Below are 22236 nucleotides of genomic sequence, written 5' to 3'. Positions count from 1 at the left end.
AATTTTAGCTTCGAGAAATTGAATTTGGTTTCTTAATTTCCGAATTTCATTGTTATCGAAATCTTCTTCTTCTTTTATATTATTTTCTTTTTCATTTTCTTCTTCTTTCATTTCTTCTTCTTCTTCGAAATAAAGTAATTTATTTGTGATTTTTTGTAGGAAATTATTAATTTCATTTTGTTGTTGATTTTTTAAATAACTTAAAATGTTTGTTAAATTTAATCTGATTTCAATTAGATCGACGTTTTGAGGTGATAATTCATTCATTGTACAAATTATTTGAAGAAGTAAAATACATTTCAAATAAATAATTGGTTCCATTTCTTTCTTATTTGCAAAATCAATTAAAAATGATAAAGGATTTGATTCTTCATTTAGAAATATATCACGTGATTCTTTCGATACATAAAGTAATACAATTAAAAAGTTTAAAACATTTTCAGTGTTAATTTGCGATATAAAATAACCAATCATTGAGATAAGAAACGTTGAATCATTATAATATATTTGTTGACATTCATTATTTGATATTAAACAGAATGTCGCTAAATCAATAACTCTTTCATTACTACGATCTTCACATTTAGTTATTAATAATGAAAGATTATTTACAACGTCTAAATATTTCCCATTTAATAAACATTTAAAAAATATCGAAAAACAAATTAATTTCTCATTGATATTTGTGATATAATAATAAAAAATACTTTTAAGAACATTTCCATCAGCTAAAACTATTTGTATATATTCTTCATTGTCTTCAATACAATATCCAAGTAATTTTATAAATTGCTCACTTCCATTTAACGATTTCTCGATTGCAATTTGAATAATATTCGTTTCTTTAAGTAAATATTTAAATTGTTTAGCTTCTTCACTACTAAATAACTCTGTAATAAAGGTAACGGATTCAATGTCATTACAAATTAATAGTTCTTCGATGATTTTAAGGTTATGAACATTAAAAAACAGTTTTTGAGTTTTGACATTTTTATACAAAAGTGAATTTAATGCTGAAATTGAAAGTGGTGTTTTATTACGAATGATTTCAATAAGCTTTGTCATGATGTTAAATGCAAATAAAAGTTGAAAATCAGGATTGTTATCAACTAAAATTGGAATTAATGATAAGAAATTATATCGGATGACTGGTGAATCATCATCAATAATGGTTAAAAATTGAATAAGTCGATCCTGATTTAAAAGTAAAACATTTTGCATTGAGCTAGATTGAAGAAGTGCAAGTTTTGATATGATTTGTATAACTGCAACTTTTTTCTTAGGATTATCTGTGTTTAAAGAATCTATTAAGAGAGGTATTGCAAATTCGTTTCGAATTATTAATTCCGCATTTTCTTGTGCATATTGTTGATCTGTGATTAAATCAGTTAAAATTTTAAATATATCAGAAATTAATTGATCGTCAAGACGGTATTGAATACAAACAGTAAAAATTGCTGTTAATCCTTCATGGCAAATGTAATTTGAAAAATCTTTTACAAATTCACGTAATTGTAAAATATTTGTTTGAACATCTTTGAACTCTTTAAGATTTGAAATATACCGATCAACCTTTGAAGTATCTTTTTTGGGTTGTTCGGATAATTCCATTTAAAAATGGAAATGGTTTAATAAACGGTCTCATAAAATTATGGTAAACGTTCTTTTATGATAACGTTCCCAATATCCGTTATCAATTCCAAATGAAATTCGATATCCAATCGCCTTTAATTGAAGGAACAAATTCACCAGATAAACGAATTGTTTGTCTCCAATGGTCACCTGATGGCGAACGTCTTGCTGTTGCTACTACAGGACGTTTAGTCAACATTTTTAGATCAAATGGAGGTGATGCTACACGTTTTCCTGTTAAAGCTCGTGACGAATCTTCCAACCGTAACTTTACAATTACAGGATTATCATGGGCACCTGATAGTTGTCGTTTAGCAATTTCTCAATCTGATATGGCAGTAGCAGTATATGATATAGGGCCAGCCTCATCACCAGATAGTCGCAAGAAGATTACACTTCGTTTTTCACATAAGTCATCTATACTTTGCGTTACATGGCCAATAAGTAGTATTAATGATTTTGTATATGGACTTAGTGATGGTTCAATTATGTGTGGATTAACCAAGATGAAGAAAACAGAAGAATTATATAAGCATACAACTGCTCCATTATCAATTGCATCATCATCAAGAATGAATGCAGTCATAGTAGGTCATGTAGATGGTAATGTTTTCATGGTTAACTTAGATACACGTTCTCGTACAATAGCATTACAAACCTCATCACCACCACAAGCATTAGCATGGGGATCACAAGTCTTAGCAGCTGGTTCTGACTTACAAATTAACTTTTCTGATCCAAATGGTACTAGTTCATCACATGTTGATTATTCCAATCAAACAAATTTACGATCTTTTACATCTGCATCATTTGATCCAAGTGGAACAACAGCAATTGTTGCTGGACGTAACTCATTATATACATTTAATTATTCAACACGATTACAATCATGGACTGAACAATCAAAAATTGAATTCGACGGCCTTTATTCAGTTCCATCATTATCATGGTCACCTGACGGCAGTAAAATTGCTGTTGCATCATCCACAGGTTCAGTCTTTTTATTAACAGCATCTATTGGCTCATTTAAATACAAAGATTTATTTGAAGTTATCCATATTACTGGATCACAAATTAAAGTTATCGATTTAAAAAATTCTAAAAAAGAATTATTCCTTAAAAGTGATTATCGAATTTTATCCACTAACTTTTATCAAAATCGTTATATAGTATCACGAACAACAAATTCATTTCTATTTGGTGATATTTTTAGTTTGAAGACAAGTGAATTACAAACTTCATTATGTGATCGAGAACAAAAAATCACTGAAAAGTTTATCTTTATTGATGATATAGCTATACTTGTATGGAACTTAGGTGAATTAACTATTATTGAATTCGGAAAACAAAATCCATTAGCTTCAATTACTACACAATATGCAAATAATTATTTATTATCATTACGATTTAATGTACAAATTGGACGAAATAATAATTCGAAAATTTTAGCGTATTTAATTGATTCGAAAACTATTCGTATAATTAATATTGAAACTTTAATGACAATTGATACTGTACAAATACCATTTAAAATCGATTGGCTTGAATTAAATGTTTCAGGTACAATGTTATTATTTAGAGATGCTAAAAGACAACTTTATTTATATAATATTGAATCAAAGAATTTAAATGGAATATTAAACTCTTGTAATTATGCTCAATGGGTACCAGATGCTAATGTAGTTGTAGCACAAAGTAAGAAATCATTATATGTATGGTATTCACCTACATCACCTGATGAAGTACAAATTAATGAAATTGAAGGTGACGTAATAGATACTATTCGAAAAGGTACAAAAACTTCAGTAATTATATCATCAAATGGGAAAAACATTAATTTTCCTTTAGATGGATCATTTATATCATTTTCAGCTGCAATTGAATCCAAGAAACTTAAAGAAGCAGCAAAGATTTTATTACAAATGAAAATGTCTATAAACTTAAAAGCATTATGGACAGAATTAGCAGAGATATCATTTCGCGAACATGACTTTTTAATTGCTGAAATTAGTTATTCTAATATCGGTGATTTATCTAAAGCAAGATTTTTACATAAGATTAATAAGAACATCGAGAAATATGGAATTAATCATTGTTTAGTTCAAGCACAAATATCAATGTTACAATCCAATTTCAAACAAGCTGAATATTGTTTAATTGAACATGATCAATTAGATGAAGCTATTAATATGTATAAATCAATGCATATGTGGAATGAGTTATTAGATTTAACTGATCTAAGATGTCCAAATCGTTCTAAGCAATTTCGTGATGAATATTATGCACATTTATTAGAAACAAATCAATATCAAACATTAGCAAATCTTAAAGCTAAAAAAGGTGAAATTAATGAAGCTATAGATTTATGTTTACAAGGTAATAAACCACAATTAGCAGCTGAAATATTATTAAATAATAATGATAAAGCTAATCCACAAATTCTTACACATGTAGCAGAATCATTAATTAAGAATAATCGATTTGATTTAGCAGGACAAATATATGAAAAACTTGGAAATATTAATGAAGCTTTAACTAATTATAGAAAAGGTCATTCATATTATAAGGCTTTAGATTTAGCAAAAGTTTCTGCGCCAGAATTAGTTATAGAAATCGAACATGAATGGGGTGATTATTTAGTATCACAAGGACAAAATGATGCAGCGACATTCCATTATATTGAAAGTGGTGATTATTCATTAGCATTAAATTGTAGTTTAAGAGCTCAACAATGGAATCAAGCAGCCGAAATCTTAAGGAATTGTTCATCATCACCGACATTAAAAGATGAATTAAAATTACAATATTTACGAGTTGGACGATACTTCGCATCAATTAAAGATATTAATACTGCGGAAGATTTGTTTTTAACAGTAGATGCACATAAAGAATTAATTGAAATGTATTTGAATTGTAATAAAATCGATGACGCTTTAAGACATGCTAAAAGACATATGAAACAAAGTGAATATGAAAAATTGTTTATACAAATTGCTAAAAAGAATGAAAAGAAAGAATCAACACGTAAAATAGCCGAGAATATTTATTTAGCAATTAAGAAGCCTGAATTAGCTATCGAAATGTATAACTCTGTAAATGATTCAGAAAATGTTTTACGACTTACAAGTCAATTCGGTGGTAATAAAGAACAATTAATTAATATGGCAATACAAGCTGAACGTGAAGGTAATTTAGAATTAGCTGAAAATTGTTATATACGTTCAGGCGAATATGAAAAAGCTATTTTTATGTATCGACAAGAAAAGAAATTCTCAGATGCATTACGTATAGCCAAACAATATGGAAAGAAAGATTTAGAAATTCAAGTAGCTGTATATTGGGCATTATCTATAGGAGGAGAAGCAGGTGTTAAAAAGTTACAACAACTTAATCTTATAGAGAAGTCATTATTATATTGTAGTGAACAAGGTATTTATGATTTAGCATTACAAATCATGAAGACATGTAAAACATTAAACAAAAACATATTAAAACTTGCACATACTAAAATAGGTACATCATATGAAGCACAAAATAAATTCGAACAAGCAGAATTACATTATATAGCTGCTGATCAACCACGTGAAGCAGTTGAAATGTATGTACATCAAAAGATGTGGAATGAAGCACAACGCGTAGCTAATAAATATGGTATTACTGATATACCATTAAATCCGACATCTTCCAAAACTAAAACAACTAATTCTTCAACTAGTAATACAAGTTTACTTAAGAAAGCTATGTATTATGAAGAACAACATCAATATGAAGATGCTATTTCTACATATTTATCATTAACAGTTAAAGATTGTGGTAGTGAAGAAAGATATGATCAAGTCTTAGAACGAGCGGTAAAATTATCAGCGAACTTTTGTCAGAACAAATTACCCGATGTAGTTACATCAGTAGCACAATTATTAATTAGTTTAAATCGTCATAAATCATTAGGCAAAATATTAGAATCAATTGAAGCTTATGCAGATGCAATAGAAATATATAAAATGGCTAATATGTGGGATGATGCGTTACCATTAATTAATTATTTAGAACCAGAAGAACAAGAGAAATTCCAACAAGAATATCAAGAATATTTAGCAACGAATTCTGATACGAAAGGTTTGATTAATATCGGAAAATTAGATGCTGCCTTAGAAGTATATGCACAAAAAGGTCAATGGAATGAATGTTTAACTAAAGCTAAAGAATTAGGTGCACAATACTTAGAGAAATATACAATGTTATATTCACAAGAACTTATTAATCAAAAGAAATATGATGAAGCTATTTCTGTCTTAGCTAAATATTCTCCAAGTTCAAACATATCGAATATCCCTTCATATATATCATTATGCAAAGAAACAATTTATTCGATAATTAATTATGATAATTTAAGTCCATCAGTGTTTGCTATGCGTCAAATGTTATATAAAATCATTAGAAACATGAATAATAATACAAAAGATTTTAATGTATTACAACATTTTACGATTGGTATACATTTGTTATGTCAACAACATACATGTTATAACTTAGGATTAAATCAATTATTGGAAAAAATCGCAATTTCTTTGTTACGTTATTCGAACATATTACCTTCCGATTATTTGTTTTATAAAGCTGGTGATATAATGAAAAATAATAAGAAAATCGAATTCGCAATTATATTCTTCACGCGATTTTTGGAAATATCGGAAGTTATATCTAACGGTGACTTACAACAAACATCTCAAATCGATTATAAGAAATTCGAAGGAACTGATATACCACGTGAATTATGTCTACGGAAGCAGCATGCAATATCAAGTGATGTTATCGCAAAAATTAACGATTGGGTACTCGAAATGACGATAAACGAAGACGTGGAACCAAAACTTCCATTAATGCAATGCCCGAAATGTAAAAAGGAAATTTTTATGGGAAATTTGAAATGTAACTTCTGCGGTATGAAGTTCGATTGCTGCTGTATAACAGGAGCACCTGTGTTGAAGCCAGTGAAATGCACTGCATGTGGAGCAGTGGCAAATAGAACTGATTGGGGATTGTTCGTGTCGAAGACTGGAAGATGTCCATGTTGTGATACACCGCAAACTGCAAGTGCTTAAATGAATAAAATATTTTTTATAATTAAAAAAATTGTAATAATTTTTAAACTTTGTTAATAAAAATTTTGAGGAAAATATCAAATCAATATTGAATATTAATAGGATTTCTTATGAATCTAAAGCCACTTGAGCAAACGCCATTGAAGAATAACTTATTCTAGACGATTGAATGAGTTTGATATTAATATCAAAAATTTTGATAATATTTACCTTCATTCAAATTTGCTCCTATCGTCATTTATCATTGCTGCTATCGTTTGATATAAATCATCCAAAAGTCGATCTTCGTCACTTTTTGGAATGAAAGAATAGATTTATCTCGTGCTAATTATGATATTATTCTTAGATTTATATTAATCATAGATGTAATAATGTATATATATTATATATTTATAATGTCAAGATCGTAGGATGATCGCTATATACGATGGGTGGAAATCGCAAGTCGAGTTGGAAGTAAAAACGATCAGTTTCAAGTGAATCGTCTTACAAAAAGTTTTATCGTTCTTCCCAATGATTTTCAGTATCTTTTAATTAAAAAAAAATTATAAATTTATTTTTATTAACACTATTTAATGAATGTTTAAAAATTATTATGATATTTGGTTGTCATCCATGTATGAGAAACCTGTAAATTGATCTTGAATAGAATAGGAAATTACTGATGGATCTTCAAGAGAAATTGTTGGTTTCATAGATGTGAATTCTACACTAAACTGTGAAACATCCATTTCATTTTTAATATGAGGTTTCCATTCCATTGGTATTTTTTCATGTAATAAACTATTGATATTAATATTCATAAAATATGGATGTGAAATGATATCCAAATAATCTTTTTCGCTTGATCCTAATCTTTTTGTTGGATTTTTTTCTAATAATCTTGCTAATAAATCTGTTAAAAGCATATCTGCTTTTGGTGGAAATTCAATTGTTTCTCGTATTACTGAAATATACATTTCATTAATATTTTCACTAAAAAAAGGAGGCAATCCAAACGATAATTCATATATTATACAACCTAAAGCCCACCAATCTACACTTTTGTCGTAACTATCTCCCATTATTATTTCAGGAGCAATATAACCAGGTGTTCCACAAAAAGTATTTGCTTTTTCATCAAATTCTGTTATTTTTTTAACAAGACCAAAATCAGTAATTTTTAAATATCCGTTTTGATTAATTAATATATTTTCTGGTTTTAAATCACGATGAATAATTCCCTTGCCATGTAAATAACCAATTGCTAATACAATTTGTGCTGCATATAATCGAACTCTTTCTGGTGAAAATACACGTTCTTCAGTTATCCTTTGAAATAATTCTCCTCCAGGAATATATTCTGTAACTAAAAATAATTTCGTTTCGGTTTGAAATGTATATTTTGCACTAACAATAAATGGATGATTTGAAGAAATTAAAACATTTCTTTCATTTATAATCTTTTTAATTAAATTACTATCAGCTAATAATTTTTTTGACATAGATTTCATGGCATATAATTTATTTGTAGGAATATGCCTTACAAGTTGAACTTTTCCATATCCTCCACGTCCAATAACTTTAAGAATTTTAAAATCATCAATATTAACTTTATTATTATGTGGTATATCTGTCTGGGAATGTTTCTTTAATTCAATAATCCATTTTTGGCAATTTTCTTCTGAATCTACTTGAAATTGATGCACTTTATCAGTTTCAATTAGAAAAGAATATAATTTATGAGGATTATTTAAAGATTCAATTCTTTTAGCTTTTACTAAATCAAGTGTTAAAAGAAGTTTAGTTTGATTTGGTTCAAATATTTCAAGTTTATTAAAACTAATTTTAAGATAGCATTCTTTCCATCCTTTCAACCAACTAATCTTCATTTTGCTGAGTCCTTCCATTATTTTCGGATTTGATAAGTATAAAAATTAATTTGGGTTAAAAAATTATTTAAATTTATACTTTTTAAAATTCATACAAAAAACTATGGTTTTAAAAATTAATTAAACAATTCAATTTAAATTAATTATTTTTTATTTCTTTATTAAGTTAACTGAAGAGATTTAAATTGAATATTTGAAATATGAAATCATAAAATTAAATCTTTTTTATAAATATTGCCAAATTTTTTAATCTACATTATTTTACCATTCTTTATTTTTTAAGTAAACAATAAATTTATTAAATCATTTTTAGAATATTTATCATGTGTCAACATTCCAAGTTCTATTACTTTTATACTAAAGAAAATTTTTGTTTTCATTATCATATGATATAAGTGTTCCAAAATTAATTAAATATCCAAATGGAAATTTATCAAAAAAAATATTTTTCATTCCAAATTCATTTAGTTATTTATAAATCGAATGGTACACATTTCTTAATTCTGCAATTGATTTATATTTAATAAATATAAATGCTCTTTAACTTTTAATTGTATAAAAGCAATTACGACAAATGTTTTTTTGCCAACTTAAACTTTCATCAATGGAAAGAATAACATAATTCTCAGTCATTCAACGTCATCATTCAGCGGATTTTCACAAATAACTTTTTGAAATATTTAATTTCTAATTCACAAATTCTTCTTTAAGACGCATATACATTTACACATTTTTAATTAGAAATTCTTTCTACAAATTTTTAGCATAAAACATTTTCGTCAATTATCATTTTTGGAACACCGATAATTTCCTCCAAATCCGGTACATGTTTCGGAGGTTTTTTCATTGTGTTCCATTTTGCATTTAAATTGCGCGCCGTATCCATAGTGCTCACCAGCATCAGCACTCTTGGGATCAGTGCCTTTTCGTTTTTTTGCGCGTATTCGTTGTTCATCACGAACCTTAAGTCGGGCATTTTTGCGTTTTCCACCAATGCAACGATTATAAAGTTTTTCGGAAGCATCGAATTTTTATATTTGTTACCCAACGACATACTATTGCCCAGACTATAGCTATACGAATACGAAAATTCGTCCGACTCATAAACGCCTGGAATGCCTTTCCAATGTCCGTCATGTGATTGCCATTTCGTATTAGCATAATCTTTGAGGCCATTATGGAATATACTGTACCATCTGTCTGTGGGACTTCCATGCCATAGCCATATTTGTCCGTATTTGGTCTTAAGTCGATTCAATTCAACTTCTTTTTCGGGTGGAGCAGACGTAATTAGGAACTGGTAATCGACGGAATTGAGCTCGCTTAGTCGATTGTGGCCTTTTAATGTGATCAAATGTGATCGATTCGCTAACATGATAAATCGTAAGATCTCAAAATTGGTTTTCCCAAGAAGGGAATATAGCTCTTGGTCATTTTTTGTTTGAAGAATTCGTTGTATTGTTGGAAGGTCATTAAAAAAATTTTGAAGTTCAATTTCATTTGCATCTGGATGTGGCATCATATAGCTTGTCCCTGCAGCATATGATGCTATTGATACTATTAAATCAGTTGCTGTTGGATCTCGACGGATTTCTTGAATTAAATTCGCGCCAACTCCAATGTTGACAAAACTGAAATAACACAATGGACTACTACATACCACTGGTTTAATACCATTAAATTCCAATTCTTTTCCGCAAATACAACAATGGTCAACAAGATCTAAAAATGAATCAATGATCTCAATCGATAAATATACAAGTGGAGATTCTTCATATGATATATATGTGATATCAAATAAAGGAAAAACTGAATCAGATAATAATAATTCGATAGAGGATTCTAAATCATTGCGAGTTTGAAGTAACGCAAATTCAGATAAAGTACGATCAAATCCCATTGAAATGAGTTCGTCTAATTTTGATGAGTCAGGTCTATGCTCATAAAGGAAAATGCTGGGATTTAATAGAAGTGATTTGGAGCGCAATTTACGTGTACGCGGATTGTAATCCTCACTAAAAAATGTTTTAAGATGTGATTGAAGAAGTGTTTTACCAAGAAAATTTTTCTGCCCTTCAGAATCTAAGGTTATAGAAATAGGTTCTTGGCGTAATGGGTTGTCGCCCTTGCTAAGAGTAATATGTATTGTAACTAAGTTTTGTATTTGATCAAAATTTACTTTTCGTATTGATAATGGTAAAACAGAAGTTGGTACAGAAATGTAAAATAACCCATTCTTAATATATTTATACTCAAATGATGGTATGTAAATTGAGGCTGAATTAATGTATTCTTCAATTCTTCCATAGATATTTTTGTCATTATCATCTTCCTCGTAAACAAAATCACATGCAGAATCATCACTTATTGTTATTTCTTCGCCATCTCCGTCTTGGCTGTTCATTGAAATTCAGAAAATGGCATTTCAAAAAGGAAAGTTAATTAGTTTTTTACGATCAAAATTAATTCAAAAGGTGATTATTTTTAAACGTCCTTTTAAGGGTATACCCGGGTTCCATTTTTTGAATATCATTGAAAACGATTGGCCGGCGAACAATTTTGAATATAATGAAATTTTTCTTTAAATTCATGTTCTGTTTTCTTCATTTTTTTATTCGTCAAGGAATGTCAAGTAATAAATCAATTCAAGAAGCTAAGAGATTGATCCAAGAAAGCGATGCTGTTTTAATTGGTGCAGGGTCTGGACTTTCAGCAGCAGGAGGACTTAATTATATTGATCCAATTTATTTCCAAACACATTATCCAGGATTTTCTAAATGTGGAGCCAAAAATTTATGGGAATGTGTTGGTCATTTTTGGGAAGTTAATAACAAAAATTATTTACAATATTATGCATTTTGGGCCACACACATTAATAATATTCGATATCAAACTGAAGGATTACAAATCTATAAAAATCTTTATGATTTAGTAAAGAACAAAAATTACTTTGTAGCTACTACAAACACAGATGGGCAATTTTACAAATCGGGATTTGATGCTACAAAAATATTTGCAATGCAAGGAGATTATATGAATTTCCAATGTTCTGTTCCTTGTTGTCAAGAAGTATTTAATAACTATGAAATGGTACAAAGAATGTTAAAGAATATGAACCATAAAACTATGTCAATACAAGAAAACGATGTTCCGCTTTGTCCACATTGTGGAAACTTCTTAGTTCCAAATCTTCGAAAAGATGAACTCTTTGTCGAAAAGCCAAACTTTGTTAATTATCCAAATTATATGAAATTTTTAAGAGAAAATGAAAACAAAAAACTCGTTTTGTTGGAACTTGGTGTTGGATTTAATTCTCCTGGCGCTCTAAGAATACCATTCGAAGAATTTGTTTATAAGATTCCTAATTGGAAACTAATCAGAATTAATCAAAATGATCCACAGTTTTTCTATCGAATTGAAAATCGCTCAATTGTTATTCAAGAAGACTTGAATACAACAATTCAAGAATTCATTAAATAAAATTAAAATATTTTAATAAAAAATCGTTCCGTATATTATTATTTTTATTTACATTTCATTTTATTTTAGAATTTTATATAAGGGAATGTGTCCATTTGAATATTTTCAAAATTTGATAAGAAATATCAATTTTTAGAAATAAATTTTTCGTTTCTTTTTATTAGCTTATGTGTATTGATTAAGAAATTTGACTATTTCAGTATGACCATTACTAGAAGAATAATCAAGTGCAATTCTAAATTATTGACTTCAACAATTTTATTTTCATAAAGAGATTTAAAAAAATCATTTCGATGGATATCAATTGCAGTTTCATATACATCTCCATTGGACCAAATGTTGAATGATTTTGTTCACATAAATGAATAATTTCAAGATTTCCACTTGCAATTGCATATTTTCCTGTATTATATAATGTAGAACCATTCAGAAGTAAATATTTAAAACATTTAACTGAATTAAAAAATGCTGCATAATCATTGATTAATGTAACATTGATTATAATCAAAATTTGTTTGCGATGATATTTTCTATATTATCACTTCGAATTATTTCGGTAATTTTATTATGATTAACTCCTTCTTTAATTAATTTTTTATGAAGTTCGAAATTATTTCTTTGGAGTTCTTTAATGTTATGCTTGAAATACTCGAAAAAATTCTCATTTTCTATTTCTTCTTTTGAGATATAATGTATAAAATATTGTTTATTTTTGCCACGAAATACATTTTACCACAATATCAAATAACTGCGCAGTATCCCCAATTATGACAATGGAATATATTGAAGCAAAACATCGAAATTTTAAATGTACATAAAGAATAATGTACGAAAACATAACGTAGTAATTTTTGACTATTCCATATTTAGATGCAAAAATATAAGTTCTGCATCATATAATTTAAATAATATCCAGATAATATTTTGAAACAACAAATTAATCAAATAAATATTATTAAGATAAGAGATTTTTATAATAACTCGAAAAAACAAGATTTTTATAACATTTTTTATACTCTTTCCATAATCATATAACAAAATATTTTTTTCTTTAATAAAAAGAAGCACTTCTTATATTTTATATTTATATTTACTTATACTGCTTATATCAATATTCTAAACAAAAATATATTTTAAACATCTAATTTCATACACTAAAACTGTTTACTATTATTATTATTCAGCAATAGGAACAAAAGTCATTGACGCAATGCCGCACATCGATTTTTCATTCCTTTTTAGTTTCATATATCCGTCCTCGCCCCACGACATTCCCCACGAGTTCCTTATTATCCAATACGGCACATCGCCTTCAACGCCGTATCCAACGACGCACACGGCGAGATTCGTTTTCCACGTGGAACATCTGCTGTCTTCGAAGATTCCGCCCTTGTAAAGCTGGAAAGAAAACGAAGACGCGTCAATGGATGCGCACATTACGCCGTACTCTGCACACTTCGAAACCATGTCTTGTTCGTCGTTCAAGTTGACAATGATGTAACTTCGTGAAGATGTGATCGCTTTTGTTGAATCATAACGACACGCGCCTTGGCTACCAGTGTACGGATAATCTTCTTCTGACATAAATTGGCCGTTTTGATAGTCGTTGGTATATTGAAATGCATCATATGGATTACCGCCATTACAACCAGAGGCATAAATACAACAATCAATGAGATTGGAGGCAGAGAGATTATAAAGTTCCCCATGCTTCTTGGCCCAGGCAGACTCCTGTGCTGTCACTGCGGTAAATGCCCATGATGCTCCACACTCAGCTCCTAAATCTTTGATTGAATTAATGATATTAAAATCACGCCAATCAAGAGAATCAGGAACATAGGCATTGCGCTTTTCTGTTTCTGTTTGTTGTGGAATTTTAGTAGGATATGTAGTTTGGAGAAGACTTTGGTACTCTGAATTTGTGAAAGCAGCAAACTTATTAAGTGAAAGTTTAAATGGATGGTTTTGATTGAAATCATTGACTACGCGTTTATTTGTGATGAAGATTCCAAGCCTTTTCATATAATCTTCGCCAGTAAAACAGTAGGAGTTTTCTTTCATCCATTCTTTGAAGCTAGCTTCTTCTTGTTCGGAAACAAACGTTCCGAAGATGTGTCTGAAAAAAACCAAAAAGAGCATTTCCTTTCACATAACATGTCTTATTTTCACATAACATTTCTCATGAGGTTATTTTAAAAATCATAGCTTTACTGTAAAGAAGTGAAAGGAAGTAATTTGAGCCAAAATTCATAAACCAGTTAACGAGCCTAATTGAATCAGCTAACATTAACTTATTAAATGAATGTGCACAAAAAAAAAATTGTTAAATATAAAATGAGTTATGCCAAACATATCAAAATGTAATTAAGAAATTTTAAATCAAAAACATTTAAATATTTTTTTAAATTTATTTTACTTAGAATTTCTGCAAATAAATTTCAACATCCTTAAGTCAAATAATATTCACTTTGTAAAATGAAGAAGTGCGAACGCGGCCACAACAAAAATTGGAACCGAAACCAGCATTAGTATTGTGAAAGCGTCTGATTTTTTGTGACTTAGTATTACTTCTTGGAATAATACGTCATCGATCACATCCACAATCATATAAAAAGGGTTTGGTGGGTTCAAATCGATGATTATATCCTTTTTCTGAACAGTCTGCGTTCCGAATGAATAATATTCGACCACAGTTTGGAACTGTGCGTCAAATGTACAATTACTAAATGTAACATTTGAATCACCTTCGATTACGACGTTTGTTGAATCGCCGTTAGTGATTTCGTTACTAATGAATGTACAGTTATGGATTATTACGTTTTGCGTATAAAATATTTCGATCGCACCAGAACGACTTGCGCCATGATTATGTATGAAGTAACTATCGTTAATCATCATATTACTGTTTTGTGAAAAGACACAGCCGCATGCCGCGTTGGCGTTGTTGCGGATGAAGTGATGCATTTTGATGTTAACCGTGGATGACTCAAATGAAAAACAGCCGTTGCCTTCGATGGCACTATTGGAAACGGAAAAGCCGCGAGTAATGTCGACGTCACAGTCATGGAAGTAAGCTGCACCACATGTAGCCATAGCTAAGTTGGTTGTAAAATTGACATTATCGAACGTAACTTTAGAACCAGTAAGATAAATTGCGCCACCTTTTTCAGATGTACAATATTGAAATGTGGTATTGGCAATTTGAACAATGCTTTTTTGGCCATTGATGGCTCCACCATTTGAATCTTCACATCGGCAGTCTTCAAAAAGACAATTGGTAATGATAAGTGTTTCATTAGAAAATTCTGCCGTTGTTTCGTTTATCTTTTTTTTGTCGATTGTTAGCGTTTTTGATGTTGTAATACCAGAAAGTGGTTGAGGAGAATTTTGAAACACTGAATCCTTTAGAATAAGAGAAGAAAAGTAACCCTTAACAAGAGGAGCATAATTATTATATAAATGGAAATTCCGAAATGTTAAAGTATTTCTGATTCCATTTTGCATCCCAACAAAAACAGGATGAGGCGAAAATGGATGTGACATTTTGCCCATAATTGTAAGATTGGATATACTTGATAAGGCAGAAAGAAGAACAAGGTTCTTCATTCAGTTTAGAATGTAAATCACTGAAATTTTGAGGGGGATCTATCGTCAAATAAACGGTCATGTATAATAATGATGTTCATCCAATAAAACTATTTATTAAATCGAGAAATATTTTTCTTGTGCCTTACTTCAATAAGAAAAACCAAAATTATTTTCATCATTTTAATTTGTTATAAATTAAATTTTTAATTAAAATGAAAAAACTTTGAAGCCGCAAAAAATGTATAAATTGGACACTTAAAGCATCTGTCTTAGGTTCACGTGAAGAATCCATAAATTCATTAAATAGAGTAAAGAAATTTCAAAAAATAAATTTGAAATTATTCTACTCAGATTCTTCATCAATTGGGTTCCATGATTCAACTGTTGCAGCTATATAACAAACAAGAGAAAATAATATTTCAATCAAGCACGAAATAATTCCTAAGATACCTTTGAATCCAGGAATCAAAAGTGCTGTCAGAAAGTGGACAATAGAGCGTCCCATGTTGTTCGTAATATAAATCATTGTGCTTCTTTTGAAAATTTCTATGATTTCATGAATTGCACCAAAAACACCAATAAGAACAACAAGAAAACTTTGTACCAACATTCCTAATTTATAGTTGGCACTACCTACACCATAAATTTGGAAAGTATACTTTCGTTTTAGCAAATCGATTATATTTAGAATAGAAATACAAGCAACATCTGGATGTAAGAAAGAAAAAATACACAAAAAGATTAAGAGACTTAGCGTAAATAATATGATGCGCCAAACGCTTGTGCATTTTGGTGCTGATTTTCGCTTCATTATTGTTATGTAATGGGGCACCCCAGTCTCCCAAAGCTTCAATGATTTTTTATGATTTTAACGTATAATTTTCGACCGTTCTTTTACCCGAACTATTCAAATTCGTCCTAAATATTATTAAAAAGTCGATTTTCACTGAAAAAGTTGTAATGACCGTTATTTGAATGCTTTACATTCGGAAGACGTTATATATTTGACACCTATCGTGCATGTAAATCGAAGAAAAATACATTTTTTCCCGCCATTTTACCCTTTCATCAAATGTCTTGTTTCCTTCATTTACAAGACCCATGTTATTATATACAATATTCTCAATTGCTTAGATATTCATTCTAATTTAATTTTATTTGAAATAAATTAATCAAATTTTTATATATAAAATACATTAATATAGCCTAGGGATAAGTAAATACTTCATGAAGTATGAGTTAACTCATTTTTCAATAAAAAATGAATTTTATCGATTATCTACAGGGTATAACGTTTATGATTTTCTTCAAACCGTTTTTCAATACTTTCTTATGCTTTTGCATGAAGAAATGATGGTGGCGTTTTTTATTTGGTATCTATTACATTGACAACTTTGCATGTTTTTTTGAAACACAAGGAAGAATTGAGCGACGAATTGTTTAATTCGATTAATTATTATTTTTTACCAAGGTTCTTCAGCCCAGAGCTTAGCAAGGTATTTGCATGCCTCTACACAGGAGTGCTTCTTAGAGCATCCACATTCGGGCTCGTTAAGATCGTTTATCTTAAAACTTTGTATTGATTCAACACATTCTCTTCTTCCATCTATGAAATGATTGCAAAAACCTCTAAGATCATTCATAACCTCTTCAATGCGTTCACGGTTATTAGCTGCTGAGTTGATACAAATAGCGAAAAGAAACAACATGATTTTGTTGTATTGAAATTTCAGATGTTTAACCGATTTGATGGGTTTTGGCAAAAATTTGAGATAATCGTTTCGCTATGAAACCGTTATTTTAAATTTGAATTTTTTCTCACAAAAAGTTGATTTGGCGCCCTTTTGCCTCCCAGATGAGAACTTAAGATATGGAAATAATAAAACAGATGAAACGCAAACTTTCGATGATAGTGATATCAAATTGGATAATAGATATGATGAAGGTGTACATGATTTAAATGATCCACGTGAAATTGTACAGCAAATAATGAACAAAAACAGAATTTAGATGACGAATTCGTCGAATTCGACGAAAAATGTAACATGTATTGAATGAAGTGCTGAAGAAAAACCAAAAAATGTTCAATGATGACGACCAAAGTGATGAAACAGATGGACTGAATGAAATAGCAGAACATATTAAAAACAAAAAGAGCAATAAAAGAATAGTATCAAAAGCGCATTAGTTTTGTTTGGAACAATCCATCCACACATTCCACCTAATAAATCAAATATTTAATAAAACTTAACAAATCAATTTTTTAACATTAATAGCTTAAGGAATCAACACGCAATTATTAACCGTTAAAACCCATTTTTCCAGCATAATTGTTTTTTATCTCAATTTTCACTTTTTGATCATAGCGAAAACGATTGCTTCAAAATACGGACAAAAGTGCCATCAGTTCAAACCCCTTTGAAATTTTGATTACCACCTTCAACCCCTTTGAAAAAGTGAAAATTATTGCCACTCCGAGGCCCGCTTCAACAAAAACAGAAAAAAATTTATCACCAAATATGATTTATTTCGTGTTATTAATTTTGTTTTCTGTATTCTATTTCGTTTTTCCATCGAGGGCAGATCATTTATTTGAAGGAATCAATATCAATGGTATAAAAATATTATCTAAAATCCACAGTAATGAAACAAATAAGATGTTGTTTATAATTGTATCAATGGCAAAGAGTAATAGACCTTTAGCTATGTCAAAATTCTTTGGAAATGATTTAAATCAATTGTCTGGTTATAAAGCGATATATATTGATTGGAGAGATGTCAATAAAACAACACAAGAAAGCCAAGAAGATATATTAAATCTTAAAGTTCCCCAATATTATGGTGACATAACATCTAGAATTAGGAAATATGGAGAATATGATTTTAAAAGCATTGATATTTTTCGTAAGACGTACTTTGCGCTTTCATATTTTTTATACGAAACAGATTATAGATGGCTTCATAGAGGTGCTGATGATAATGCTATTAATGTAAAACATATAGAATCATACTATGAATCACTCGAGATGAAATATGATCCACTTACAGAACCAGTGATTTTAGGCTCTTGTGTTAAGAGGCCTTCAACCAAAGGGTTTCTTCAAGGTGGTGCTGGATATCTTTATTCTAGGAAAGCTGTCGAATTAATGCTTCCGCTTTATGAAGATGTTATATTTCATTGTAAAGTAGCCGAAGATGTTTGTCATAATGAATTCTTACATAGATTAAACATTAGTATTGTTGAAGCAACATCATTTAACTTTTTGGGGCATTCATTCGGCGATGAAGATTTGCGGAGAATATATAATGGTGATTTCACTAATTTGCCTGCATGTCCTGAAGAAAAGTATCCACAAGATATAGAGCTTTGTGGATCATTTCATGGTCCACTTGATAGAGTTTATTTCTTGCATCAACACTATGGTATGGATGTAGACAAATTAATAGAAAGGTCCCAAAAGACTTTTGCGGTGAATGATAATACTGTTCATTATTATTTCCCTGATTTAAGATTTCCGAAGCTATGTAGAGCAACTAAAGATTCTAAAATCAAATGGTTATAATATAAAAATAAAAACAATTTTCTTCAAATATGAAGAATTGAGTTTAGGCGTGAATAAATTTATAAATAAAGAAGAAGCTTAATATTAATTTTAATATAAATAAGTTGATCAATATAATGAACAAAAAACTTTTGAATGAGTGTATCTTTGTGAATGATATTGAGAAATTTACTTAACAAAATAAAAATTCAGTGTTTCACATTTAATTTTCATATGAGAACGGAAATTTTACGGAAACTTTCATGGCAAAATCAAAGAAATGTATTCTTAAATGCCATTAATATTTTTTTACCATAAAAAAAATTTTGCAAAGAATTGTTTATTTCATTTGCTCTTATTTACCAAGGTTCTTGAGTCCAGAGTTTACCAAGGTAATTACATGCTTCTACACATGACACCAGTGAACAACTGCATTCAGCCTCTTCTTGTTCATTCATCACAAAATTAGATAATGAATTTTGACAGGACTTTTTGTGTTCAAAATTTCGATACTTTTGACAATAGTTGTCAAGAATTTTTTTTACCTCCTCTTTACGAGTTTGTTCTATTGCTGAGAAGGCACAAACTGCAAAAAGAAACAACATTAAAATTTTTTGACACAACTGTTCAAATTTCTGATGAATAATTGAGTACCTAACTACTGTCAAATGACAGATATTCAGTATGTATTATCGCTCCGATAATTAAAAAAATTTAATTTTGTCTTTAGTTATCTATAAAAATATTACTTGTATAATAATATGAAATACATAAATATCATTATTGCTAATAAATTATGAGCGAAAATAAAGATTTAGGAAAAATTTTATCACTCGAAAACTTGTTGATTTATTTAAAATTTTTCGTTGAACAATACATTTTTATATGAGTAACATGAATTCGTGATTTAGTGAAATCAAAATACAGCAACGTCTATTTTTAACATTAATTTTAAAACTTTGATTCGATTTTTATATTATCTTATTGCGGTTCATTTTATACCATATCATTAATTTTATTACCCCTGCTTGAAAAGTTCTTCTAATTCTAAACATCAAATTGTTCATTGACTTCAGATGTGATTCTTCTGAATTCTGTTTTATCATTTCGTATTATTTTTGATATTTCTGTTTGATTATTTCATTCTATAATATGTTTCAATTTTTCATTTATATAACTAAAATGAAAATATTAATGTAAAAAGCTAGAATTTCGAGGATACCTTTTCGATTGCATTTCTTTTGTAAATGTAATAAAAACAACAAATTATAACTTTAATAATTTAAACACAAAAAATGGAGGAACACAGAAACCGTTTATTTTCTTATTAAAAAGTGTTAGCTGAAAACCTTGTAAACCGTCAAAAAGGATTGTAATTTCGAAAATTAACGGTCAAAGAATACCAAGACTTCCACTAACGAATGTACCAAAATCCTTTTTATATCGGGCAAACCAATCCAAACCAATTGAACAAACAAAAAAAGCCAAAACAAAAACAGGGAACAAAGGTAATTCATTCATTAGTTGCTATCGGTCCACTTAAAAGGACTGATCCAAAGTCTAAAAATGACTGTATCAAATTTGTTTTTAACAGAGTTTTCGAAGGTGACAAAAGTACATTAAATAAAAAAGATGAAAAAGGCGATAATTTAAATTCTAACCAATTTCATTTTGCACTTCATCGTTTAGAAGAAGATGATATTCTACAGATTTTTTCTTATGGTCCATTCCAGTATTTTTCAACTGAAATGATTTTTTCTCGTGCCGATGAACGAAGTTATTCTTACATTGCAAATAATTTTGACAATTTTATTGAATCTAACTATGAATCTCTTTTTGTTGATCACGTTGTTCTTCGGAATGGTTTGCATTCCTTTAACCTTGATTTGTCCAAACCAAATTTAGATGTCTTCACCAAACTTGTATCACAAGAGGTTGGTATGATTCTCGATTATGACAACAGTACTGTTCTGCAATTTCTTCTTTTCAACTTTTCACTTTATTGTATCCAAAATCATTATGTTATACGCTCGATCAATCTTGATAATAATGATATTACAACACTCGAAGCCTTTGATCAACTTCGTAGATACTTCCCTAGCATTGATCATCTAAGCATCAAAGGCTCTGTGTTAAAACCAAATCAGGACACAAAAGTTCTCGAAGCAGAACAACATATCGTTGTCACTTTTACTGGTTTTGCACCACCCCAACCAAATCAAGGAACTGAACCAGAGCAACCACAAGAAGTTGAGCAATCACCACAATTAGCACAAATTCAGCAACAATTTAATCCCATAGCAATCGACGATCCATTTATGGTTGAATTTTTACAAAGATCTCAAACGTCCATTGACAGTTTAAAGGGAATGTATTCAGATAACTCAATTTTTGCTATTACTAGCGATATAGCAATGAGCATTGATGATCCTCTTTCATATTACCAACAATTTGCTTCTGATTTAATGAACTTAAGATTCGAAAATAGATATTGGTCTTCGCCATCAAATATTATTCATGCACAAAACGTTGTTTTTTCGGCTGGAATTGTCGAGGCTTCAAGTTATATAATACAATGGAATAATGTAATTCCACTTTCTTTTTCAAAACAGAAAATTGTGGATTCTTTGTTTAGCATAGTTTTGACTGGTGTGTTTAATGATATAAGAAATGTGTTTGTGGGATTCGCAAGATCATTTGTGGTGAGAGAAACAGCTGATAATTATGAAATATTGAATGATCAAATACATTTTCATAATACTGTTTATAATCAAATTAGAAATTTGTAAGTAAAAAATTGTTTATATTGCTTTTTTTTCAAGAAAGAGAATTCTCATCTTCACATATATTTTTGAAAAGATTTTAATTAATTAATCTATTGAATGAATGGATATTGAACATGTTTATTAAAATAATTTATGTGCGTCCTGGAATGATATTAAAGAGAAAACCGTTATTTCTCGTTTGTTTTTATAAAGAAACAAATCCAAAATAAGAAAATTCCAAAGAATATATGATTTA

General features: G+C 29.3%; 7 protein-coding genes across 7 annotated transcripts; 4 read left to right on the top strand and 3 right to left on the bottom strand.

Annotated features, from left to right (window-relative positions):
• Nucleotides 1–1703: 1703 nt before the first annotated feature.
• On the top strand, nt 1704–6734 carry GO595_010014 (selective LIM binding factor; the record flags this gene model as incomplete). Its single annotated transcript, XM_067912646.1, has 1 exon — nt 1704–6734. One exon carries the CDS (start codon nt 1704–1706, stop codon nt 6732–6734), a length of 5031 nt encoding a protein of 1676 aa, XP_067769963.1.
• A 2631-nt stretch (nt 6735–9365) lies between these two features.
• Nucleotides 9366–11009, bottom strand: GO595_010013 (UBA/TS-N domain containing protein; the record flags this gene model as incomplete). Its single annotated transcript, XM_067912645.1, has 1 exon — nt 9366–11009. One exon carries the CDS (start codon nt 11007–11009, stop codon nt 9366–9368), a length of 1644 nt encoding a protein of 547 aa, XP_067769962.1.
• Nucleotides 11010–11230: 221 nt separating this feature from the next.
• GO595_010012 (NAD-dependent protein deacetylase, SIR2 family) lies at nt 11231–12085 on the top strand (the record flags this gene model as incomplete). Its single annotated transcript, XM_067912644.1, has 1 exon — nt 11231–12085. The coding sequence occupies one exon, from the start codon at nt 11231–11233 to the stop codon at nt 12083–12085; it is 855 nt and encodes a 284-aa protein (XP_067769961.1).
• A 1176-nt stretch (nt 12086–13261) lies between these two features.
• Nucleotides 13262–14224, bottom strand: GO595_010011 (Clan CA, family C1, cathepsin L-like cysteine peptidase; the record flags this gene model as incomplete). Its single annotated transcript, XM_067912643.1, has 1 exon — nt 13262–14224. The coding sequence occupies one exon, from the start codon at nt 14222–14224 to the stop codon at nt 13262–13264; it is 963 nt and encodes a 320-aa protein (XP_067769960.1).
• Nucleotides 14225–14548: 324 nt separating this feature from the next.
• GO595_010010 (putative outer membrane protein pmp20 precursor) lies at nt 14549–15691 on the bottom strand (the record flags this gene model as incomplete). Its single annotated transcript, XM_067912642.1, has 1 exon — nt 14549–15691. One exon carries the CDS (start codon nt 15689–15691, stop codon nt 14549–14551), a length of 1143 nt encoding a protein of 380 aa, XP_067769959.1.
• A 2687-nt stretch (nt 15692–18378) lies between these two features.
• On the top strand, nt 18379–19236 carry GO595_010009 (uncharacterized protein; the record flags this gene model as incomplete). The annotated part of the gene is made up of 1 exon (XM_067912641.1): nt 18379–19236. The coding sequence occupies one exon, from the start codon at nt 18379–18381 to the stop codon at nt 19234–19236; it is 858 nt and encodes a 285-aa protein (XP_067769958.1).
• Nucleotides 19237–20636: 1400 nt separating this feature from the next.
• GO595_010008 (uncharacterized protein) lies at nt 20637–22004 on the top strand (the record flags this gene model as incomplete). Its single annotated transcript, XM_067912640.1, has 1 exon — nt 20637–22004. The coding sequence occupies one exon, from the start codon at nt 20637–20639 to the stop codon at nt 22002–22004; it is 1368 nt and encodes a 455-aa protein (XP_067769957.1).
• Nucleotides 22005–22236: the final 232 nt, after the last annotated feature.

The sequence above is a fragment of the Histomonas meleagridis genome (genome assembly GCF_020186115.1).
Source record: "Histomonas meleagridis strain 2922-C6/04-10x chromosome Unknown scaffold_143, whole genome shotgun sequence".
NCBI classification, from domain to species: domain Eukaryota; phylum Parabasalia; order Tritrichomonadida; family Dientamoebidae; genus Histomonas; species Histomonas meleagridis.
This window is presented reverse-complemented; position numbering and strand designations above follow the sequence as displayed.